The 19451-nt window shown below is 45.8% G+C and overlaps 1 protein-coding gene across 1 annotated transcript in view; it reads left to right on the forward strand.

The window, feature by feature from the left end:
• EAF1 (ELL associated factor 1) overlaps window positions 1-19451 on the forward strand; it is a 71588-nt gene that overhangs the window by 1076 nt on the left and 51061 nt on the right. Inside the window, exon 2 of the mRNA XM_086942077.1 lies at window positions 11218-11312. Coding sequence (XP_086798203.1) covers window positions 11218-11312 — 95 coding nt within the window. The remainder of the gene's footprint in view (window positions 1-11217; window positions 11313-19451) is intronic.

A 19451-nucleotide genomic window follows, 5' to 3' on the forward strand; every position in this document is an offset into this window, starting at 1 on the left:
AAATGCACGTACATCAGTTGCATACATATCAATAATAACATCAAAACAAATTGGTTCAGCACTCATCAAAGTATGATCAAGAAAAGATTATACTTTGTTGAGTGCTGAACCAATTTGTTTGATGTTTATATAGGATTTGTTTCCTTGTTAAGGAGTATAGAGGGCATTGCTCCTTGGTTCTGTGCACTATTACCTACTGCTCTGATATCAAATTGTCGGGTGCGGATTGGTATAGACTCTACCCTCAGTATTTGCTTGATAAATAATAACTTACATATTATTGAAATCAGTCAAATGTTCAGTTTCTTAAAAAGTAAAAAAACTGTGGTGGAATAATCCACAACAGGTGCACCACGCCTTCGCCTACTGCTCAACACATCCCCAGCTTCACTTTAAACGTCCACAGATATGCTTTATACATCTGCGCTTCCTTGGGCACACTTGGATAACATTTAGACACTGGTGACTGGGTTAATGTACTTGCTGACAGAAGGAAATATTTCACATGTCTTTGTGGAAGTGTGAGAGACATGCATATGGCAAAAAAGGATCAGAAAGAGCTTCCAAGAGGTTAAAAGGAAAACAGAACTACTTTCAAATGTGCTGCTTCTAACCAGTGTCTGTTGGCAGCAGCCTGAGGTTACATGCTACCTGAGACGCAGGACATCCCCACTGCATGCAGAAATGTTAAATGAACTAGGGCTTGTACACTGCCACACCAGTCAATAGGACGGTGAGCTTTGTGCCTAGTCTGTATTTATAGAACATCCGTCTCCAGGTCTACTGGTAATATCAATTACTGTCTCACTGCACGTCTGTCTGAACATTGTGTTGGCATTCCACATTATGCGGCATCCACAAATCTAGACACACAACACGCACTGGCATTCTAGTTACTGAGGCATTTATAGAGGACATATCTGCAGTGACCGTCATTGTGGGAATACCAAAACATAACTGTTGGTATAGCCACAGTCATGTAGCATCTGCTGCCCCAATGCCAAGCTATTATCACATTTTGAGAGTAGTAACGTTAGCGCGGTAAACCTGCAGACCCCTTTCGGATTATAATGCTCGTAGCCCAGCTGTGTTGAGAGGGGATATGGTGCTGGAGTAGTCCGCACCATTAAGGCGAGCTGGGAAAAGACAGCCAGCCATAAATCCCCAACGTGGGTGCCCATCCAAGTAAGGTGCACAAAATCAGCATTGTTGGCATGACATTTAGGGCAACCAGAGGACCTTGTGGGGGTCAATCTTGGCCAGGGAGTAGTATATGTGCGTCTAAAAAATTTGAAGTGTATACATTTATGTCTGTGATTGGGGGAACTGAGTTTTATTTGTTGACAGGAATAATACAAAATTTCATCTGGCAGAAGTCGTTGTAATTCATGCTCCCATAAGTCCCGAATATGACCGTTCCTGGCAGACAGTAAAGTCAGTTTCAGTTTCAGTTTCAAAATGCTTTATTCGGTTTGTACAGGTACAACCATATAGCAACATTCATGAATGCAATTGAAGTCACTTTTGTAAAAGATTAAAGAATAATGAAACTTTCTAAAAACAATTACATTAATTCAGCCAATCAAGTTAAAACCTGCAAGATATCACATTTATGTACAGTAGAAAATAATCACTATATGTAGCGTCAATTTAAACGTTTGGTGCAAGGCATGCCGTGGGATGGTACTAAACAAGAGGCCTATGCTGGACGTAAAGTGCAATAATATGTGCAAAATATGCAAAAATTGGACATAGTATTTAACAGTAATTTAGCAATTTAGTGCAAAGCATATCACAATTATATACAGTAGAATAATCACTTATATGTAGCAGCCGTTTTAAACGTTTGATGCAGAGCATGCAAATGGGATGGTACTAAACAAGAGGCCTATGCTGGGCATAAAGTGCAATAGTATGTGCAAAATATGCAAAGATTGAACGTTGTATTTAGCAGCAATTTTAAAATTTAGTGCAAAACATGCCAAGTGAGGTAGTACAAGTCGGAGAGAGGCCTGCGCTGGGCATAAAGTGCAGTAGTATGTGCAAAAATATGCAAGGATGACTAAAGTGCAATGTCTATAAAATCTCTTACGTATTTTAGCAGCAGTTATGTACAAGAAATTTTAAAAAAGCATTAGTCCAGGGAGGTACAGAACCGAGGGAACAATCGATACCCGGGTCTAAAAACATAATAATAACAAAGTTCATGTATAAGAGAAATGCAAAAGGTTTGGCAGTAGCTCACAGTTGGTCAATAGGTGTCTTTTCCAACGGAGATCATATAATGATTGATTTCCTGTGCCCGATGCATTTAAGAACATAGGTGGCTACACGGTAACACACATTAAGGGACGACAGGTCAAACAACAGTCGCATTGCAGCTCTTATATCACACGTACTATATTCTAAAAATAGTTGCTTTAGGTAAAACTTTCTAAAACCAGTATAAAAGTTACAAAGTAGTAAAAAGTGGCAGATACTCTGTTTAGATTTCCCATCGCATGGGCACGGGCAAGACCCGGGCTTCTTTACAGTAGGGAAAGCCACCAGATGGTGGACTATACCCAGCCTCAGGCGTGCCAGAACGAAGCGATGGGAGTTAATACTGACAAATGTAAGGTATGATGGGAATCCTGTGCTTAGATTATATTCCAGGTACAATTTAAAAGTACTTTGTGTAGCATACCCCTTCATTCTAATCCCTTTTGCATGATCCATATAGGTGGATTTAAGGTCACGCTTCGTTAGAACTAATTCTGTTGGGGTGTCTTTAAAAATATCCTGACCAAAAAGGGAATTATACCAGTGGAAAATGTGTTTTAGCCAAGGGATTTTTAAGTGCTGGTCCAGTTTAATGCAGTCTAAAATTACTTCCTGGGTAAACTTGGTTTCGTCTTTAGCCCAAATGGATCGCCAGAGGGAGAGGGGGCGTAGTGCAATCAAGTCTGTGGCATGGTGTATGCCCAGCTCCCTATGAATGATTTCGTTGGATGCTGAAGCAGGAAGACATAATAAGCGTTTAAGGTACTTGTTTTCTTCCTGCTGAATGGAGAGGGCGATCTGCGAGTTATATCCCCATATCCCTGCTCCGTATAGAGCAAAGGACATGCACCTGGAATTATAAATAGAAATCATCTCCCTTATTCTACGCCCCCCTAGTTTGGAAGCGAATCTGAAGATACAGTTTGTATTTCTAATCATCTTCATGCCTATACAGGATTGCTCGTTTACCCATCTCCCATCCCCTGAGAAAGTAATGCCTAAGTAACAGAAATGTTGCACAGACTCAAGTTTATCCCCATCAAGGAAGAATGACTTACTTTTCTTTAGTTTCTTTCCACAGGTCATAGTCATAGTCTTGCCCTTGTTAATTTTGAGCTTTCTGCCCTTGATAAAAACATTGAATTTGTCAATTAGCTTTTGGAGCCCGTTCGCGGTCCTGGAAATCAGGACCGCGTCGTCCGAGTATAAGAGGACGGGTATTTGTTTGCCATTTATCATACGGGCGTCAGCAAAAGACTCTTGTAGGGACTGGTCGACCTGGTTTATAAAAAGGGAGAACAGCAAGGGTGCGAGAACACACCCTTGCCTAATCCCTCTGCCTATTTTAAAAAAGGGGGTGCATTCTCCGTTTGGACCGAATCTAACTTTACTTGATAAGCTGCTATAGATTCTGGCCAGCAAATGAATAATTTCGGGGGGTGCGCCCATAGCAAGTAATGTTGGCCAGAGCAGTGTGTGTTCCACTAGATCGAACGCTGAGCTTAGATCGGCAAAGCACATGAACAAATTCCCTTCCTTTGCTTTTGTGTACTTGCCGATGATAAGCTCAAGGTTCACACACTGCTCCATGGTTCCTATGCCCCTACGGAACCCGTACTGGATTGGTGACAGGACATTTTTGTCCTCGACCCAGGACTCTAATCTTCCCAGAAGCACGCGACTCAGTATTTTTAGTGACGAGTCCAAAAGGGAAATTGGGCGATAATTTCGTGCTTCAGCCCTTGAACCTTTTTTGAAAAGTGGCACCAAAATAGATTGACCCCATGAGGTAGGTAGCTCGTCCTCAATAGCAGCATTGAAATAGCGTGTTAAAATAGGGGCCCATAAATCTATCTTGGATTTAAAAAAAGTCCACAGGGACCCCATCTGGGCCCGGGGCTTCCCCCCCTTGCTTTTCTCTATAGCATCCCGCACCTCATTTAAAGATACTGAAAACAATAATTTCTCCCATTTAAAACTGATTGGCATTACAGTTAAAACATTAGGATCTGGGGCCAAAATACAATCAAAGGTACAGTCAGAGTTAAAAATCCCAGTAAAGTGTATAATCCAGTCTTGACAGCTGACATGCGAAGTAAGTTCGGGAATGTTGTCGTTCTTTAAGAACGGGCTGTTTACAGTGTCCCAGAAGAGTTTATGGTCTTTTGTTTCCGCAGCCTGATCTAATTTAGCCCATGCCTCGTCCTGTAGTTCTCTCTTCCGAGTGGCTAGTGCGATTTTGTAATTGTAACGCTCTTCCCTTATCTTACAGGGGTCTCTCGGTTTGGCATCTAGCGAAATTTTTAGCCTTTTTAGTGACTGGGCACAATTATCATCAAACCACACTGTCTTAACTTTTCTTGGCTCCCGTGTTTTGCGTGTCAGTGATTTCTCGACGGTTTGTGTAATAATTAGAAATTTAAACAGCAAAGTTTCTGGGCATGGTGTTGGGGATAGACAGTACTCCACTTCTCCATAGCAGTTTGTAATTACATTGGTGACAATTTTAGCAGGGTCAACTTTTGTCCATTTCACCCTTATCCCATTTGGCCTTCCTACGGAGATGTTCTGAATAGGTTGACCATAGGAGTTCCTTTTTGACCCCCAGCCCAGTAATTCGACAGATACACTGTTGTGGTCACTGACCGTTTGTTCAATTACCCAGACATTTATATATGTTGCAGAGCTGGATACGATGATGTGGTCTATAAAGGATTGGCTATTCCTTCCGTGGAATGTTGGACATCTGACATTGTTTGCATTCGTGTTACATTCAAGAAGTTCCAGATCATATTTGGCCAATAGGTTATTCAAGGCACTGCCTAGGATGTTGTGCGGAAAATGATTGAAGACACATGTGGTTTCCCTTCCAGAGTATTCCTCCCTATGGCCGCAAGCCCCCTTAAGTGCATAAGTGCATGTTTTGATGTTAAAATCTCCGGCCCACAAGATTACAGCTGGTTTGGAGGAGCTTAATAACATTGCATCGATGGCCTGCTCGATATCAGAGATGAACAACCCCTGTCTATGGCCGGCGATGTTGTTGTAAAAGTTCACAATTATTAAGTCTGGGCCACGCGCAAAACGGAAGCGTAATCTCCCAAGACTGCATGGTTACTGACCCAGAACTCGGTCAATGTTGTGGATAGCAGGGTCACTAACCCCCCCTTGGCTCGACCAGCCTGCGAAGCCACAGCCAGCACGTTAAAGGAGGTATATCCCTCGACATATACTTCAGCTGTGTCCCAGGTTTCTTGTAGGCATATGATGTCATAGCCTTGTTTGAGAAAGTCATCCCATGCGGGTGTGTTTACCTTGGAAGCTAGGCCAGCTATGTTCCACGTGATAACCCTCAATGAACCTTCCCTGGATACATGAGGTGGAATAATTTCTGTTGTGGCTGTCGGTGGTATTTGGTCGCCCGGGGGGTTTGCAACAGTACAGGTGCTGTTAACTATCGTAGACAGGTCGTTTGGGCTGATTACAGGGTTCTCTATCGGAGGTTCATTTGCAGGAGGGATTTCAACCGGGCAAATGCAAATGGTGTTGGCTGTCATGGTTAGATTGTAGGAACTTGTAGCAGAAGTGTCTTTATGGGACAGTAAAGTCAGGTTAGCGTGACAAAGTTTAGAAACAAGGTATCCTCCGTCTGCATCATCTATCAATGTGGTCAATGGGGTGACCTCTGGAGGGGCAAATGGATAAGAGGAGATCTGTGCACTGTGGACGTGATGCAAGACAAAATGGTCCATTTGAGTTCCAGCGGCAAAACGCACGTCACCAGTACGATAAAGAATATGGCCATCCGGGAATAGATGCCCGTACATGTGTAGTGCATGCTGCATCCGCGTATTTTTGACGAGGGTCTCTAGGGCAGAGGGTAGCCATTGGTTATCTGCAAGAGGTAGTTAAGGAGAATATAAAAGATCCCTACCAAGTAATTGGGGTCGTTTTTGTCATGCCCAGCAGGTGGTATAGAGGGTTAGAATATCTGTGGGAGCCAAGGGAATCCCTTGGGGAAAGAGAGAGCGTAATGGGACACCCCAGCTTGATCGTGCTCAGGTCTGTCGTATGGAAGGTGCACATCCCTATTGCAGCAATGGTGTGCACAAACTGAGGTTGTGCTACTAGGCAATAGAGATCCCCATATTCACTTTAACCATCCACTGCTGTGCCTTGCACACCCTCAGATCTGTACATATGCGCTTCTATAATCAGATGGAGCTTCCGAGTAGGTCAAAAGTAAAACAAAGCTACTTTCAAATTTGCTGCTGCTAACCATTGTCTTTTGGCAGCTTAAGATTAAACACTACTTGAGCCGAAAAATATTGCTACTACATGCAGAAATTTTCAAGGCATCACGGGGCCAGATGTAGGTAAATATCATTTACCGATTCTAAAATACAGAATTTTACCGATTCTGTATTTTAGAATCGGTAAATGATATGTAGCTAATGATTCGGAAAATTTTACCGAATCAGTAACATTCGGTAAATACCGATTCGGTATTTACCGATTCGGTATTCCCCATTCATTCCTATGGGCCTGGAGGCCCATAGGAATGAATGAGAATTATCGATTTGGTAAATACCGAATCTGTAATAGGGGGTAGACTTACAAGGGTGGCAGCGTGTCACATTGACACCCTGTTACACCCCTGTATAGTCATGGGTGCACATGTGGCACACATACATGCCCTAATGGCAAGTATGTCTGCCACATGGCACAGTTGAAAAAAGCACAAAATAGCTTTTTTTAAGGTTTTCGATATTTACCACCAACTTGTAGTTGGTGGTAAATAACGTATCCTTACAAGTGAAAAGCACTCACTTGAGTGCTTTCTACATTAAGGATTCAGTAATTTACCGAATTGGTATTTAAGAATTCGGTAATTTACCGATTCCTTAAATTACCGATTCGGTAAATTACCGAATTCTTAAATTAGGCCCCTACATCTCAAATGCCTAATACCGGTCGGTAACGGCTGAAATTCGGTAATTTCGTCTGTTACCGACCAGTATTAGGCTTCCTACATCTGGCCCATAGTTGTCAGAAACCTTGATAGTTGTCAAAACGTTGCACTGTTGCACATTCTGAGATCCTCTAGTCTTGATTGCTCAGATTCTCCTCTCTCGCATTAAATGCCAGATACACCAGCATTCGTATCACCAGACACTTTTATTGAAACTTCACCACTTTGTTCAGCACTTATTCTTTCAATGACAAATTAATATTTGTGATCTGGATCCTTGATACATAAAGTCAGTAGTCTTTGAATCCTGAGTGTAATTTTCATAGAATGGTGTGCCCCCCACAAGCTTTTTCTTCTACTTAGCATCTGGTCTGCACTTTAACAACACTTCAGCTACATTTCACGAAGAATCCACAACGAGTTGTGATTTCACACTTTTGGCTGCTTTCTTAAAACAAGCATTTACAATGCAACTGTTTCACCTTTGGATAAGTTAGAGCTATTGGCATTGTAAATGACAAAATTTTTATTTATGTGTTGGTTTTGAAAACAGATAAATAAATGGCATTGTCATTTACATTGCCAATAGCTTAATCTCTCGCAAATGTGAGACGTATTGTACCCTACGGACGAGCTCAGCAGACAGCAATTACTACCACACACACACACCCAGAGCCACACACACACACCCAGAGCCAGCCACACACACACAGAGCCAGCCACACACACACACACCCAGAGCCACACACACACACAAACACCCAGAGACACACACACAGAGCCACACACACACACCCAGAGCCCACACACACACACACACACCCAGAGCCACACACACACACACACACACACACACACACACACCCAGAGCCACACACACACACACACACACAGAGCCACACACACACACACCCAGAGCCACACACACACACACACACACCCAGAGCCACACACACACACACACCCAGAGCCACACACACACACACAGAGCCACACACACCCACCCAGAGCCACACACACCCACCCAGAGCCACACACACATTCAGGAGAGCAAGCACAGCGAGGGGGCAGGGAAGCAAGCACAGCGAGGGGGCAGGGAAGCAAGCACAGCGAAGGGACAGGGAAGCAAGCACAGCGAGGAGGCAGGGAAGCAAGCCCAGCGAGGGGGCAGGGAAGCAAGCACAGCGAGGGGGCAGGGAAGCAAGCGCAGGGAAGGGGCAGGGAAGCAAGCACAGCCAGGTGGCAGGGAAGCAAGCACAGCCAGGTTGCAGAGGAGCAAGCACAGCCAGGGGAAGGGGAACCAGGGGGCAGGGGAGCAAGCACAGCCAGGGGGCGGGGAAGCAAGCACAGCCAGGGGGCAGGGAAGCAAGCACAGCCAGGGGGCAGGGAAGCAAGCACAGCCAGGGGGCAGGGAAGCAAGCACAGCCAGGGGGAAGGGAAGCAAGAACAGCCAGGGGGCAGGGAAGCAAGCACAGCCAGGGGGCAGGGAAGCAAGCACAGCCAGGGGGAAGGGAAGCAAGCACAGCCAGGGGGCAGGGAAGCAAGCACAGCCAGGGGGCAGGGAAGCAAGCACAGCCAAGGGGCAGGGAAGCAAGCAAGCCAGGGGGCAGGTAAGCAAGCACAGCCATGTTTCCAGTGCTTGGCTATTCTGAACAAACCATTGGTATCCAGCCTGCCACTCAAACGAAAACAACTCCCAGAATACCTTAAATAGCTAAATGAAACCTCAGAAGTAGAAACATTATTACACCCATTCCTATGAAGCTCTTCACCCACTCTCCACTAATCTGTTTGAATCCTCAATCATGAGTCAGTGCGAAGAGTCAACAAACAAAGAACAAGTTAATAGAATACATGTACTAGATGTAGAATTAAGGATGACAACCCTGAGTCAATGCAGAGTCAGAGAAAAAAAAGTCCCTGGAATAGATGCTACATGCACCAGATGCAGAATAACGAAGGCCAGCGCTAATAGTTAATTTAGTCACAAGGGAGACATAGCAGACACTGGCAGGTCTAGTTCACTGGCAAGAACGTGCCCAGACATTAATGCAACACAGCATATGGAGTGTGGCGATCTGTCCCTATATCAAGCCAGAACAAAGATGGCGGCTACTGCTCATGCGCAATGCAGCTGCAATAGAACCACTCCACGGCCTGACCAAACCATTAGAGGGGAACATTCTGCGCCGTGCAACTATGGAAAGCGCTTTTAAAGCATATGAACATAACTGTAAAACTTGATAACTCAACTAGCTCAGTGCGTACTGTAAAATTAAGACATGTACATTGAAAAACAGTTGAGAAGTCTTGTCCAGGCACGCAACGTGCCACCCACAACGCAGCTTATCGCTGATTAAATATTTCCATTTGAGAGCTTTAAATCCAAAGGCTGGCTCGAGGATCGTCTTATTGGGCTATACAATAAAACGAAGAGGTAGCAAATCTGTAGTTGGGTCTCCTTTCATTACCCTCAATGTACCCGTTCTTCATGTCTACCACCAGGAGCCTGCCATAGGCGCCGAAGAAGCGCTGGATGTCCTTCTCCCGAACCTGGTAGCTTAATCTGCCAATGTAGACGCGCGGCATCCTGGATTCAAGAAAAGATTCGAGCTCTATGTATAACCTAGTAGGTCCAGGCAGCTCGTCAGCTTCCAAACCTCCGCAGCCTGTAAGAAGACGACACAATAGCCTTGCAGCGCGTTTTACTGCAACGTCTGACGTCACACCTAGACGGAGGGAACGTATCACGCAGTGAGTCCTAACTAGAGACGTGGAAATAGGACGATCTTCATGTAAAATGCTGTGTACCCATTCCAATCTACATAATAAATATGTACCGTGTTGTGTTCGTTTCCACGTAGCTAGTCGCTGAACCCAAAATGTATTAAAGCATCCAAAAGATGATATAGGGCGCCAGCTGTACCTTAGTTTTTCCCAAAAATATTTTGTATTGTCTTCAGAGGTATTGCGCCTCACTCCCCTACTCTTCGGCTGATTGTTTCTTTTACGGATCTCTCCACAGCCTCATTTAAAAACCGTCAGGGGGGATTGCGGGGCTGCGGGGGAGAGAGGACACGTACATCCCGGCACAGACACGTAAGGAATGACAAAAATATGACTTGCCCAAAAAAAAAAACACCGCCCACCGCCGCAATGACGTTGTTAAAGGGGCGGAGAGCAAAAAAATCGCCGGAACGCCCACGAATCTGCTCCGACAATTACGGACAGATCTCTCTTCCAATGGCTAGCCTCCATTTATGGAGCTAGCCAATGGAACAGAGAGGAGGGACAAAGCCCCGTACTGCTAAAACATAAGATTTCACTTGAGCGAACACTGCTGCGCAGTGGACGCCAGGCGAAACCTAAACACCTTCATTTTTTTCCTTTTGGCATGCCTTTCAGTCCACAGCCTGGACATACAGGGGCACTCATCTTTACGAATTTAAGGAATGTTTACCCTGAAACAGACACTGCATGAACATAAGAATACAATCAACAAATAGGGAAAAGCCTCTGCTGTACAGATTTATTTTTATGTTGTATTTTATGCTTCATGTTTGTCACTAATTCATTTAAATTTATTTTATTTTATTTATTTTTCGTTCCAAGTGGTGGCACAGTAAGCTTAAAGCTAGGTTTGCACTCACTACCCCTGGATGCAGATCTAGAAATAAGATCCCTATATCACATTACCTTGTGTACAAAATTTACTATACAGACCTTTTTTTCTGCAGCAGGTGCATTATGTAATTAAAGGGGCAGTGGCTATTGAAGTGCTACATTGTTTACAGTGACCTCACTAGCCATTTTTATTTGGGCACTTCTGCCTCCCTGGTGTTGGCATCGACTGTATCTTAAGCCGCAACCCTTTACCTTGAAAAACAAAGTCACTGCTATGGTAGCATTATTCCCTTAAACATAGAAACAGAATGCAAGTGTTTTGCAATTTAAAAAAAAAATGTTTTCCTTTCCTTGATTAGATGATTTCAAACCAGCTTCGATTGACACCTCCTGTGAAGGAGAGCTGCAGGTTGGAAAAGGAGATGAAGTTACAATTACTTTGCCACATATCCCAGTAAGATTTGCTCTTTCAATTACTTCTTATCATGATTATTACTCCATTGCTCCATATGAGCATTATAAGCATAATCCTGCTACATCGATCTGCATCGATGATTATGCAACATTTTTAATGTTTCATATCATTTATCCATCTTTTTTCCATGTTATATGTTACTCCTACCTTACTTGCATCTGTGAGTTACTAAATATATTTCTTTATTAGATTACCTCACCAGGATTGATATCGAGCACATCTGAGAGTTGAGTTTGTCAAAGTAAAGCATTGAGGTAGGGTGTTGGTAGGGTGGTGAAGATATAGAAGAGCATTGATGGCTGCTGGTTTGACCTAGGAGCAGGAAGCAGCGTGGGTCCATTAGCTTCTATGCCACAGAGAATGGGGAATAATGGGACAAAGGATCTCTGTCTGTAATTCAGAGACCTCAGCAGTAATCAGACCAGACAATGGAGGCTAGGGGTAAGTCCAGCGTGACAGAGTACAGGAGAGCACAAAAGCAGATGAGAAAAAACACGAAGGTAGAGACCACCACATGGATGAGGTGGGGCAGTAGACTGCTAACACCTCTCTGTTCTGTGGCTCGCTGTAGCACACACACATCCAGCAGAAAAAGAATTCCTGAAAGTCAATTACTAATCTTTGTTCAGGCCATGTTGGTTTCAGGGAACTGAAGGAATTTCTAAATATTTCCTTTCTTTCTCTGGTCAATGACATGTCTCATTTGAAGACCAGTACTTATTTTCAGACAAACTCCCACAGTAGATTGAATGCTCCCTGAGCCATCACTGTAAACAATATTCTTGTTGAATAATAGAGGTAGGACTATGTGGCCCTGGTACATCAGGAAGTGAGAGCTCAGTTCCAAGCCACTCAAGGCAGGTTATATGAGATGGGCAATAACGTCTGAAAACTCCTTGCATATTTGGCTAAGAAGGAAGAGGGGCAGCATTGCATTAAAAAAAGGGAAGATATGGGGCTGGAAGAGACTCTCCAGTATATCGCTCGAGCATTTACGATATATCTAGAGCAGCTCTAGATTTCTTTGTTGTGGATCTTCCGGTCCCCTGCCTTAACCTTGACCAGGTTCAAGCGATGGCTGGGAAGATCATGGAGGGTGAGGTTGCTGCAGCTATCTCCCAATTAAACAAGGGCCAACCCCCTGGCCCTAACAGCTTCCCCGTAGAATTTTTTAAAAGCATCAAGTGTAAAGTTGCAAAGCCAATGCTCTGAATGTTCGACACAGCCAGGGAGATGGGCACCCTGCCATGCGACCTTTGTGAAGCCGCAATTGTCCTGATCCATAAGGACAGTAAAACCCATAGATGATTGTGCCTCCTATAGGCCGATCTCATTGATTAACACCGAAATGAAAATCCTGACCAAGATTCTGGCAAACTGAATCCTTCAGGTGGTTGACTAACTTGTTGCGAGAAAGTGCCCTCTTTCTTGCATGGTATGCCCCCACATTTTGCTGAATTGCTGATGTGCTTTGACAGAGTGTGCCCTGGGCTCCTGCCGATCAGGTACCCAGGGCCTGTATTCCTTCCCTAAAACTGCATTGAAGCCTAAACCCAATTGGCATCTCTGGCCACAGGTCAGCCCCTGGTAAATTGTACCACAGGTACCCAGGGCACTGTGACCAGAGAAGGCCCCTAAGGGTTGCAGCACTTATTGTGCCACCCTTAGAGGCCCTGTACCCTGACACTCACACACTGCCTTTGCAGGCTGCGTGTCTTGGTGCATAACAAAGTGAAGAGTCGACATGGCACCTATCCCTGTGTGCCATGCCCACAAACCACTGCCCTGGCATACATCACCCACCCCTCTAGCTGGGTGCCCTATGGCAGTGGTGAGGGTAGAGGTGCATGATCCCTGTATCCCTACAGTGCCCAAGTCCATTCATGGGCACTCTAATGCAGTGCTGCCGTTAAGAGTATATGGTGCTGGGAGTTTGTCATTACGAACTCCACAGCACCATAATGGCTACACTGAAGACTGGGAAGTTTGGTATCAAACTTCTCAGCACATTAAAGCCACACTGATGCCAGTGTGGGATTTAATGTAAAATGCACAACAGAGGGTATCTTATAGATGCTCCCTGAAACTCGGCCAACCTCCAGTGACCTGACTGAGTGGCTGCCTAGGCTGCCACCTCCAGACATGTTTCTGGATCCCTGGGTCGAGAGCTTGCCGCTCTCGGGGGCCTGAAACAATGCACATCCTGGGACAAGGTGAAAAGCCTCCTCCCCCAGGATGGGTAGGGTTCACGAAGGAGAAGCTTCAAAGGCATACCGCCTTTGTGAGCCTTTCCAGATCACTTGCTGCTCTCAGCAACTGGTCCCAACTGGTTCTAGCCCCCACTTTGGGCAGGAGAACCGTCGGCAAAAACAAGCGAGGAAGAGAGGTGTGCCCACCTCTGCCAACTCCACCTCTAAGGTAGGGGAGGCGAGGTGAAGCACAACCTCGAGTCCATCTTGAGAGTGACAGAATAGGGGGTGTACCCACCCCAGGGAAGGGACCCATTGGTCCCTGCCCTTTACCTACCTGTAACACCCATAAATTTAGTATTTAGGGGCACCCTGAACTTTCCTTCCTCACATCCAGCAACTACAAGAAAAAGAAGAGAAGAAGAAGGACGAGAAGCCGTGCAGAGCTGCAGAGCTAACAAGAGGACAATGTCCACTGACTTGTCCCCAGCCCTTCAGGCCTGTCTCCCCTCGAACCAGCTCCTGCAAAACCCTGGTGTGTCCAGCGGACAGCAACCTCAAAAACCCCGGAGGACCTTCCTGCCTTCACTTTCCAAGCTGTTTCTCCTGTGAACACCGGACGTGTTTGAACTGCAGCTTCTGGTGCCAGCCAGGAACAGCAAATCCAGCCCACTCTACACCTGCAGGACCCGGTCCGAGCTCGAGTGGAAAAACACCACAAGGAGAGCCCCCAGCGATCCTGACCCGAGATCTGGCAACCCCTGACCTTCCTCAGGCCTCCAGACGACGCCTGCAGCCTCAATCCAGAGGGGCCCCCCTACCGCGACCAGAGCGGGTAAGAAAATCCAAAGTCACAAGGCACCCCTGCTCCCGACGCCCCACGGCCTTGTGTGCCCAACTCAGCAGTGCCTAACCAACCTTCCACATCCCAACTTACCCCTCGATGTGGTGGTCGCTCCTGGAAGATCATCGTCCCCGAGCCTGCAGTGTTTCTTTGTCCCAGAGAATCTCTAATAAAATCAACAGGGCACCCAACCTCAAAACAGCACCCTGCACCGGCCACCGTAGTGCCGCTGAGGGTGCCCCTTTTGTGCTAACTTGGTCCCCAACTTGCCCTGAGCTTAACTGTAGGAGCTGTGCTCCCACAACCCCGTGGTCTGCTTTCCAGTAGCCACCAACCTGAGTCCCCCTGTCCTCCATAGGATAACATTCGGTCTCAGCACTTTTCACCCGGCCGTCCTAGTGCTGCTGAGGGTGCAACAACAGGGCATCACTGACCCTGAGAGACCCCTGAGTCTAACCCCGGGACCCTAACTCCAAAGACCGATTACCTATCTGGAAACCGATAACCTCTTTTTCCTCATAGAATAACATTAACAATTTTTCTCTCACAAAGTTTCTAAGTGTCGACTTTTGAAAACTAAGAATATTCCTTAAAAATCACCCGAATTACCAAAATGCGTTAATCAAATGTTTTCAGGAAATGTCCCAGTGCTGAATCTAGGTATCCAGAGTACCTGAGTAAGAAAAGTAACGTTAAAGTAACTTACCTGCAATGTGAATTTCCTCCCATTAGATAACATTGGTGATTCTATGTGAAAAAGTTTGTCAACTTTTGAAATACAATAATCTTTAAAAATCGTACATCTAACTAAAACTAATTTACTCAACTGTTTTCAGGAAATGTCCCAGTGCTGAATCTAGAATCCAGCCCTGTGTTAGCTAAAGTAATCTGAAAAGTAATTAATTGCATTTTACTTAAAAAGCCCATTCATTCGAATGTACTATACCTGCTAAGTGTTGCAAACTGCTTTCCTTAAACTGTAACCAAAATCAGTACAAGTTACACTGCAATTTTGAACTGTGTTCATACAAGTAATTTACTACTGCAAAGTATTTTTATGCTTACTTGTGCCAGGCTTGCTTGGTTCTAGAAATAAAACAACAGTATATTCTTTTATATACAAAAACCCCAATATTAACTTTTCACCACAGGACACAGTAGTTCAGTCTTCTATCTTTATTCATGGGTACAACGAGCCACCGCTCCTCTCACACCAGAAGAGAGACACCAACTGACTCTTCTTAAAACACCCCACATCCCACCACCATGACAACCCATGGGGTTCTGTGTAGAACCAAAAACAAGCATATCTAAGCACAATACAATTGGCCTAGAGTTCAGTTCTTGAGTGTGTGAATCAATTTGCTGACTGAGTGTATACATCAAATGCTTAACACTGTCCTCTGATACTGCCTTACTGCTCGACCAAGCTACCACTTTAAAGAGTAAGGTTCTATCTAAGTTTAACCTCTGCCAAACCTCTGGAGACACTTGGACTCTATACACACTGTACCTCACTTGGGTGCAGTATATATAGAGCAAGTTTCTTACACTTGTTAACCCTTATCCATCCGGATTTATGCCATACATGCCCACGAGGCATATTCTGCAGAGACTAATGGGCTGCTTAGCGTGCAGTAGGGGATTACAAGAGCCGAAAGTCCTTTTGGCCTTGCTGAGAAGGACTTTGACTCCCTAGAGTGGCCATTTCTAATGGGCATTCTCCCAAGATGTGATTTGACCGTATTTCTTATCCAGGGTTGGCCTGCTATATAAAGAGTCTGAGCCAATGGGGTCGTCTCAGAAAACCTAGGACTATTCAGGGCCTGCCCGACAGGGCTGCCAGCTCCCACACCTACTTTCTGCGGTTGCTCTTGAACCCCTGGCATCACGGTTTGGAATAGACGCACAAATACAGGGCCTCTGATGATACCCGGACTGGGGGGATATATGACAATATCCTCCTCTACCTTGCAGACCCCCACGCTCTGTGCCGAGAATTTTGCCCATCTTGAAGTCTTCTGGGACCTATGCAGGGTTCTGCATTCATTTTCATAAGTCGATGGCCTTGTCCGTGGGAATGGGAGACCCAAATTGGGCTCTGGATTGCCTCTTCCAGTAGGCGACCCAGGGGTTCTGATGCTTGGTTATTTTTGTTCAGAAAAGGGGGTGGTGATGAACAGAGTGTCTGAATTAAGCAGACCACTCTTACGCAGTCCAAAGATCAGGGCTTGATCCATCACCGTTATTTAGCTCACTGCACCATCCCAGCTCAGAACCTGGCTATATGCAAATCAGTCTGTCTCTGGCCCAGTGCATCATGGGAGCAGGGCAGACTAAACTACCAAGCCAATTCTTCACCAGAAAGGAGACAAGCTTCCGGGGACCGGTTTCTGGCATTTCAGCCGCCGTCGGCCCGGCTTGCTTGAATCCTGATGGTGCAGTGAGCAAGGGACTCATGTCTGAGTATACCCTGCCACACCTATATTGGCCAAAAACGATTCAGAAAAGGGGGTGGTTATTTTTGTGACACCAAACTGGGACTGTACTGCCTGGATGAATACCTCCGGCTAGGAAGGGCTTCCTCCCCTCTCCTATCCCACAGGGACTGTGGTCAACATATGAAAGAGGGCAATGCCTACACTGAAGTGGCGAGACAGATTGATTTTTTAAGACCCCACTTTGGTACTCGGTCCTCCTCCGTGGTCTTCGCGAGATAGATGAACATCAAAAATGGGACCTGTTGGGGATCTCCAAACTGGGTGACGTACATAGGGAAGCTGCATTGATCCCGTTTATGGATTTGCGAGCTGAATATGAGTTGTCAGGGAGTCAATTTCTGAGATACCAACAGATGCAATTCATAATAGGCAAATGCGAGGTGCTACGGGAAGTGGTGAAAGAGGATTCTCCACTGGAATACAGGGTTTTGGGTGCACCGCGTGACAGAGCATGTGATGTCCCAGCTCTATTCCACGCTCTGGTGTAACAGCCTTCCATCACTTAAACCTTTGAGAGAAAGATGGGAGAAGGATTTGGGTAGACTGGAAGATGGTGACTGGGGGCAAGCGTGTGAGTACTCTAGAGAGGTCACGATTCAGGTTGGATTCCACATGATCCAATAGGAAATCCTGCATAGGGCATACTACACTCGGACCTGCCAGTCCATAGGGGTGGGGGAACAATGCCTGAGGGGCTGTCGCACGATGGGCACCCTGATGCACACACTGCGGAAATGTCAGAAAATTGGGGCCTTCTGGAAACGGGTGGGTTACAGAATATCAGAAGTTTTGGGCTATGAAGTGAGGCTTCCACCCCAACTGGTCTCACTAGGCATTTGTAACGAACAAGCCCTGGACCCCCATGCCCTATTATTATGTAATCTATGTGTACCAGACTGTCACTGGGTTGGTACGATTCGGGAGGGCAAGGAGCGGACACGGGACTGGTGGAATGTGACACCTGCCGATCTTCCTCTTGTTTCCCTACAGCAGGACGAGTGGAACTGTCCCTTTAATCCCACGCATGAGGAAGGGCGTGAAAATAGGTATTGCTCCTTTAACTGGGAGATCGATCCCGGGGACCCTGCCCGCAACTATGACGTCACAGAGGTTGGGCCAACAAGAATGCCGGGACTCCGGAAGAGGGGCTGTGGCATCACCGGAGCGGGAGAGGATGAAGAGTTGGAGGAAGCCGTGCGTGGAGAGGAGTGAACACTGTCGAGTGAAGAAGTTGTTGCAGAGCTGGCGAAAGAAACAAGAAAGCCAGGAGGCCAACAACATTGCGTTTCGCCCAGCCACGCTCCAGGAGGAGCGTGGCTCTCTCAGATACAAGAGCGGAGAGACCCGACTGATAGGGTAGCAAACTTTCTCCCGGTTCCCGACTTATTATCCCTTCCTGGGCACTTCACTTTCCTATCTAGACATGCAGCACCAACTGGTTGATCCTTCACTCCCCTCCCTTACTTGAGTGCTAGTTCCCCACACTTATACCTGATCTTTTTTTTCCTTCCATTTGACTGTCTCTTCTTCGGAAACACTGTCCCTGCAAGACCCGTCAGAGGTAGATGAGAAAGGGGTGGAGAACGCCAGAAGACCCAGAGTGCTGGAATAAGACGCCATTATCCCCAACTCTTAGCAAAAGACTGGCTACCCGAAGAAGACGTGTATTGCATAAAATAAAACCATCCTTAATCCAACTTGGTCTCCTGCTCCCTCATTCCGACCCGCTTCACAGGCGAGAGGTTGCCCATGTTAATTCAAGAAGATCTGGGGTCTCTGAGAGAGATGAGGGAAGAGAGAGAGTGAGGAAAGGGGGGTAGGTGCTTAGCTGACAGAGGGCGGAGTGGGCTTGAGCCACAAGTTGAACTGGTGGTTTTTCATGTTCATGCGAGCAATGAAAGGAAAAAGACTCTGCTTGCAGCGTTGGTGTCATGTTCCGGCCTAGGCCTTGGGAAGACCGTTGTAATAATTGATGTATGTTTCGCTCCCATGTCCTTGACAGTTGGGCGGTATACTGTTTGTTTTTCTCTGCGAAAATTGAATAAAGAGATGTTAAAAAAAAACATCTTTACTGCCAAGATATAGTTTTTCATAGGTAAACTAAGGTTGCTGAAACTCTCAAGCCCAGTTGTTATTTTGACAAGACATTTCTATAAAGCATTACAGCTGCTTGAGTGACCTTGTAACACGTACCTTTGTCCAATTACTTGGCGGCTGGAGAATGCATTTGTCGTTGGAAATGTATGGATGCAGCATGCCCTATGTATACACTCTGGATTGTGTAGAGTGACACTGCACTTAGGAATCTACATGTTTCTTTGACCATCCGAGCTTTCCTATTCTTTTTTATGCTGGCTGATGCTCTGGGCTCTTTTAAATTCCGCCCGCTCTGTTCCATTTTGATGTTGATCTTATCATCAGAGCCTGATGGCCCAGTGACTTGTGCACACTCACATTTTATGTAAATCTCTCTTAACAGAGGAAATCAAAAATAAACTACATAGGTATTGTCGGAAAGTGCCCTTTTTGACAGGGTCACCCCAAATTTTTGCCCACTGGTAATGATGTTCTTGATTGGATGTGC

Source organism: Lissotriton vulgaris, chromosome 10 (assembly GCF_964263255.1).
Source record: "Lissotriton vulgaris chromosome 10, aLisVul1.2, whole genome shotgun sequence".
Classification (NCBI taxonomy): domain Eukaryota; kingdom Metazoa; phylum Chordata; class Amphibia; order Caudata; family Salamandridae; genus Lissotriton; species Lissotriton vulgaris.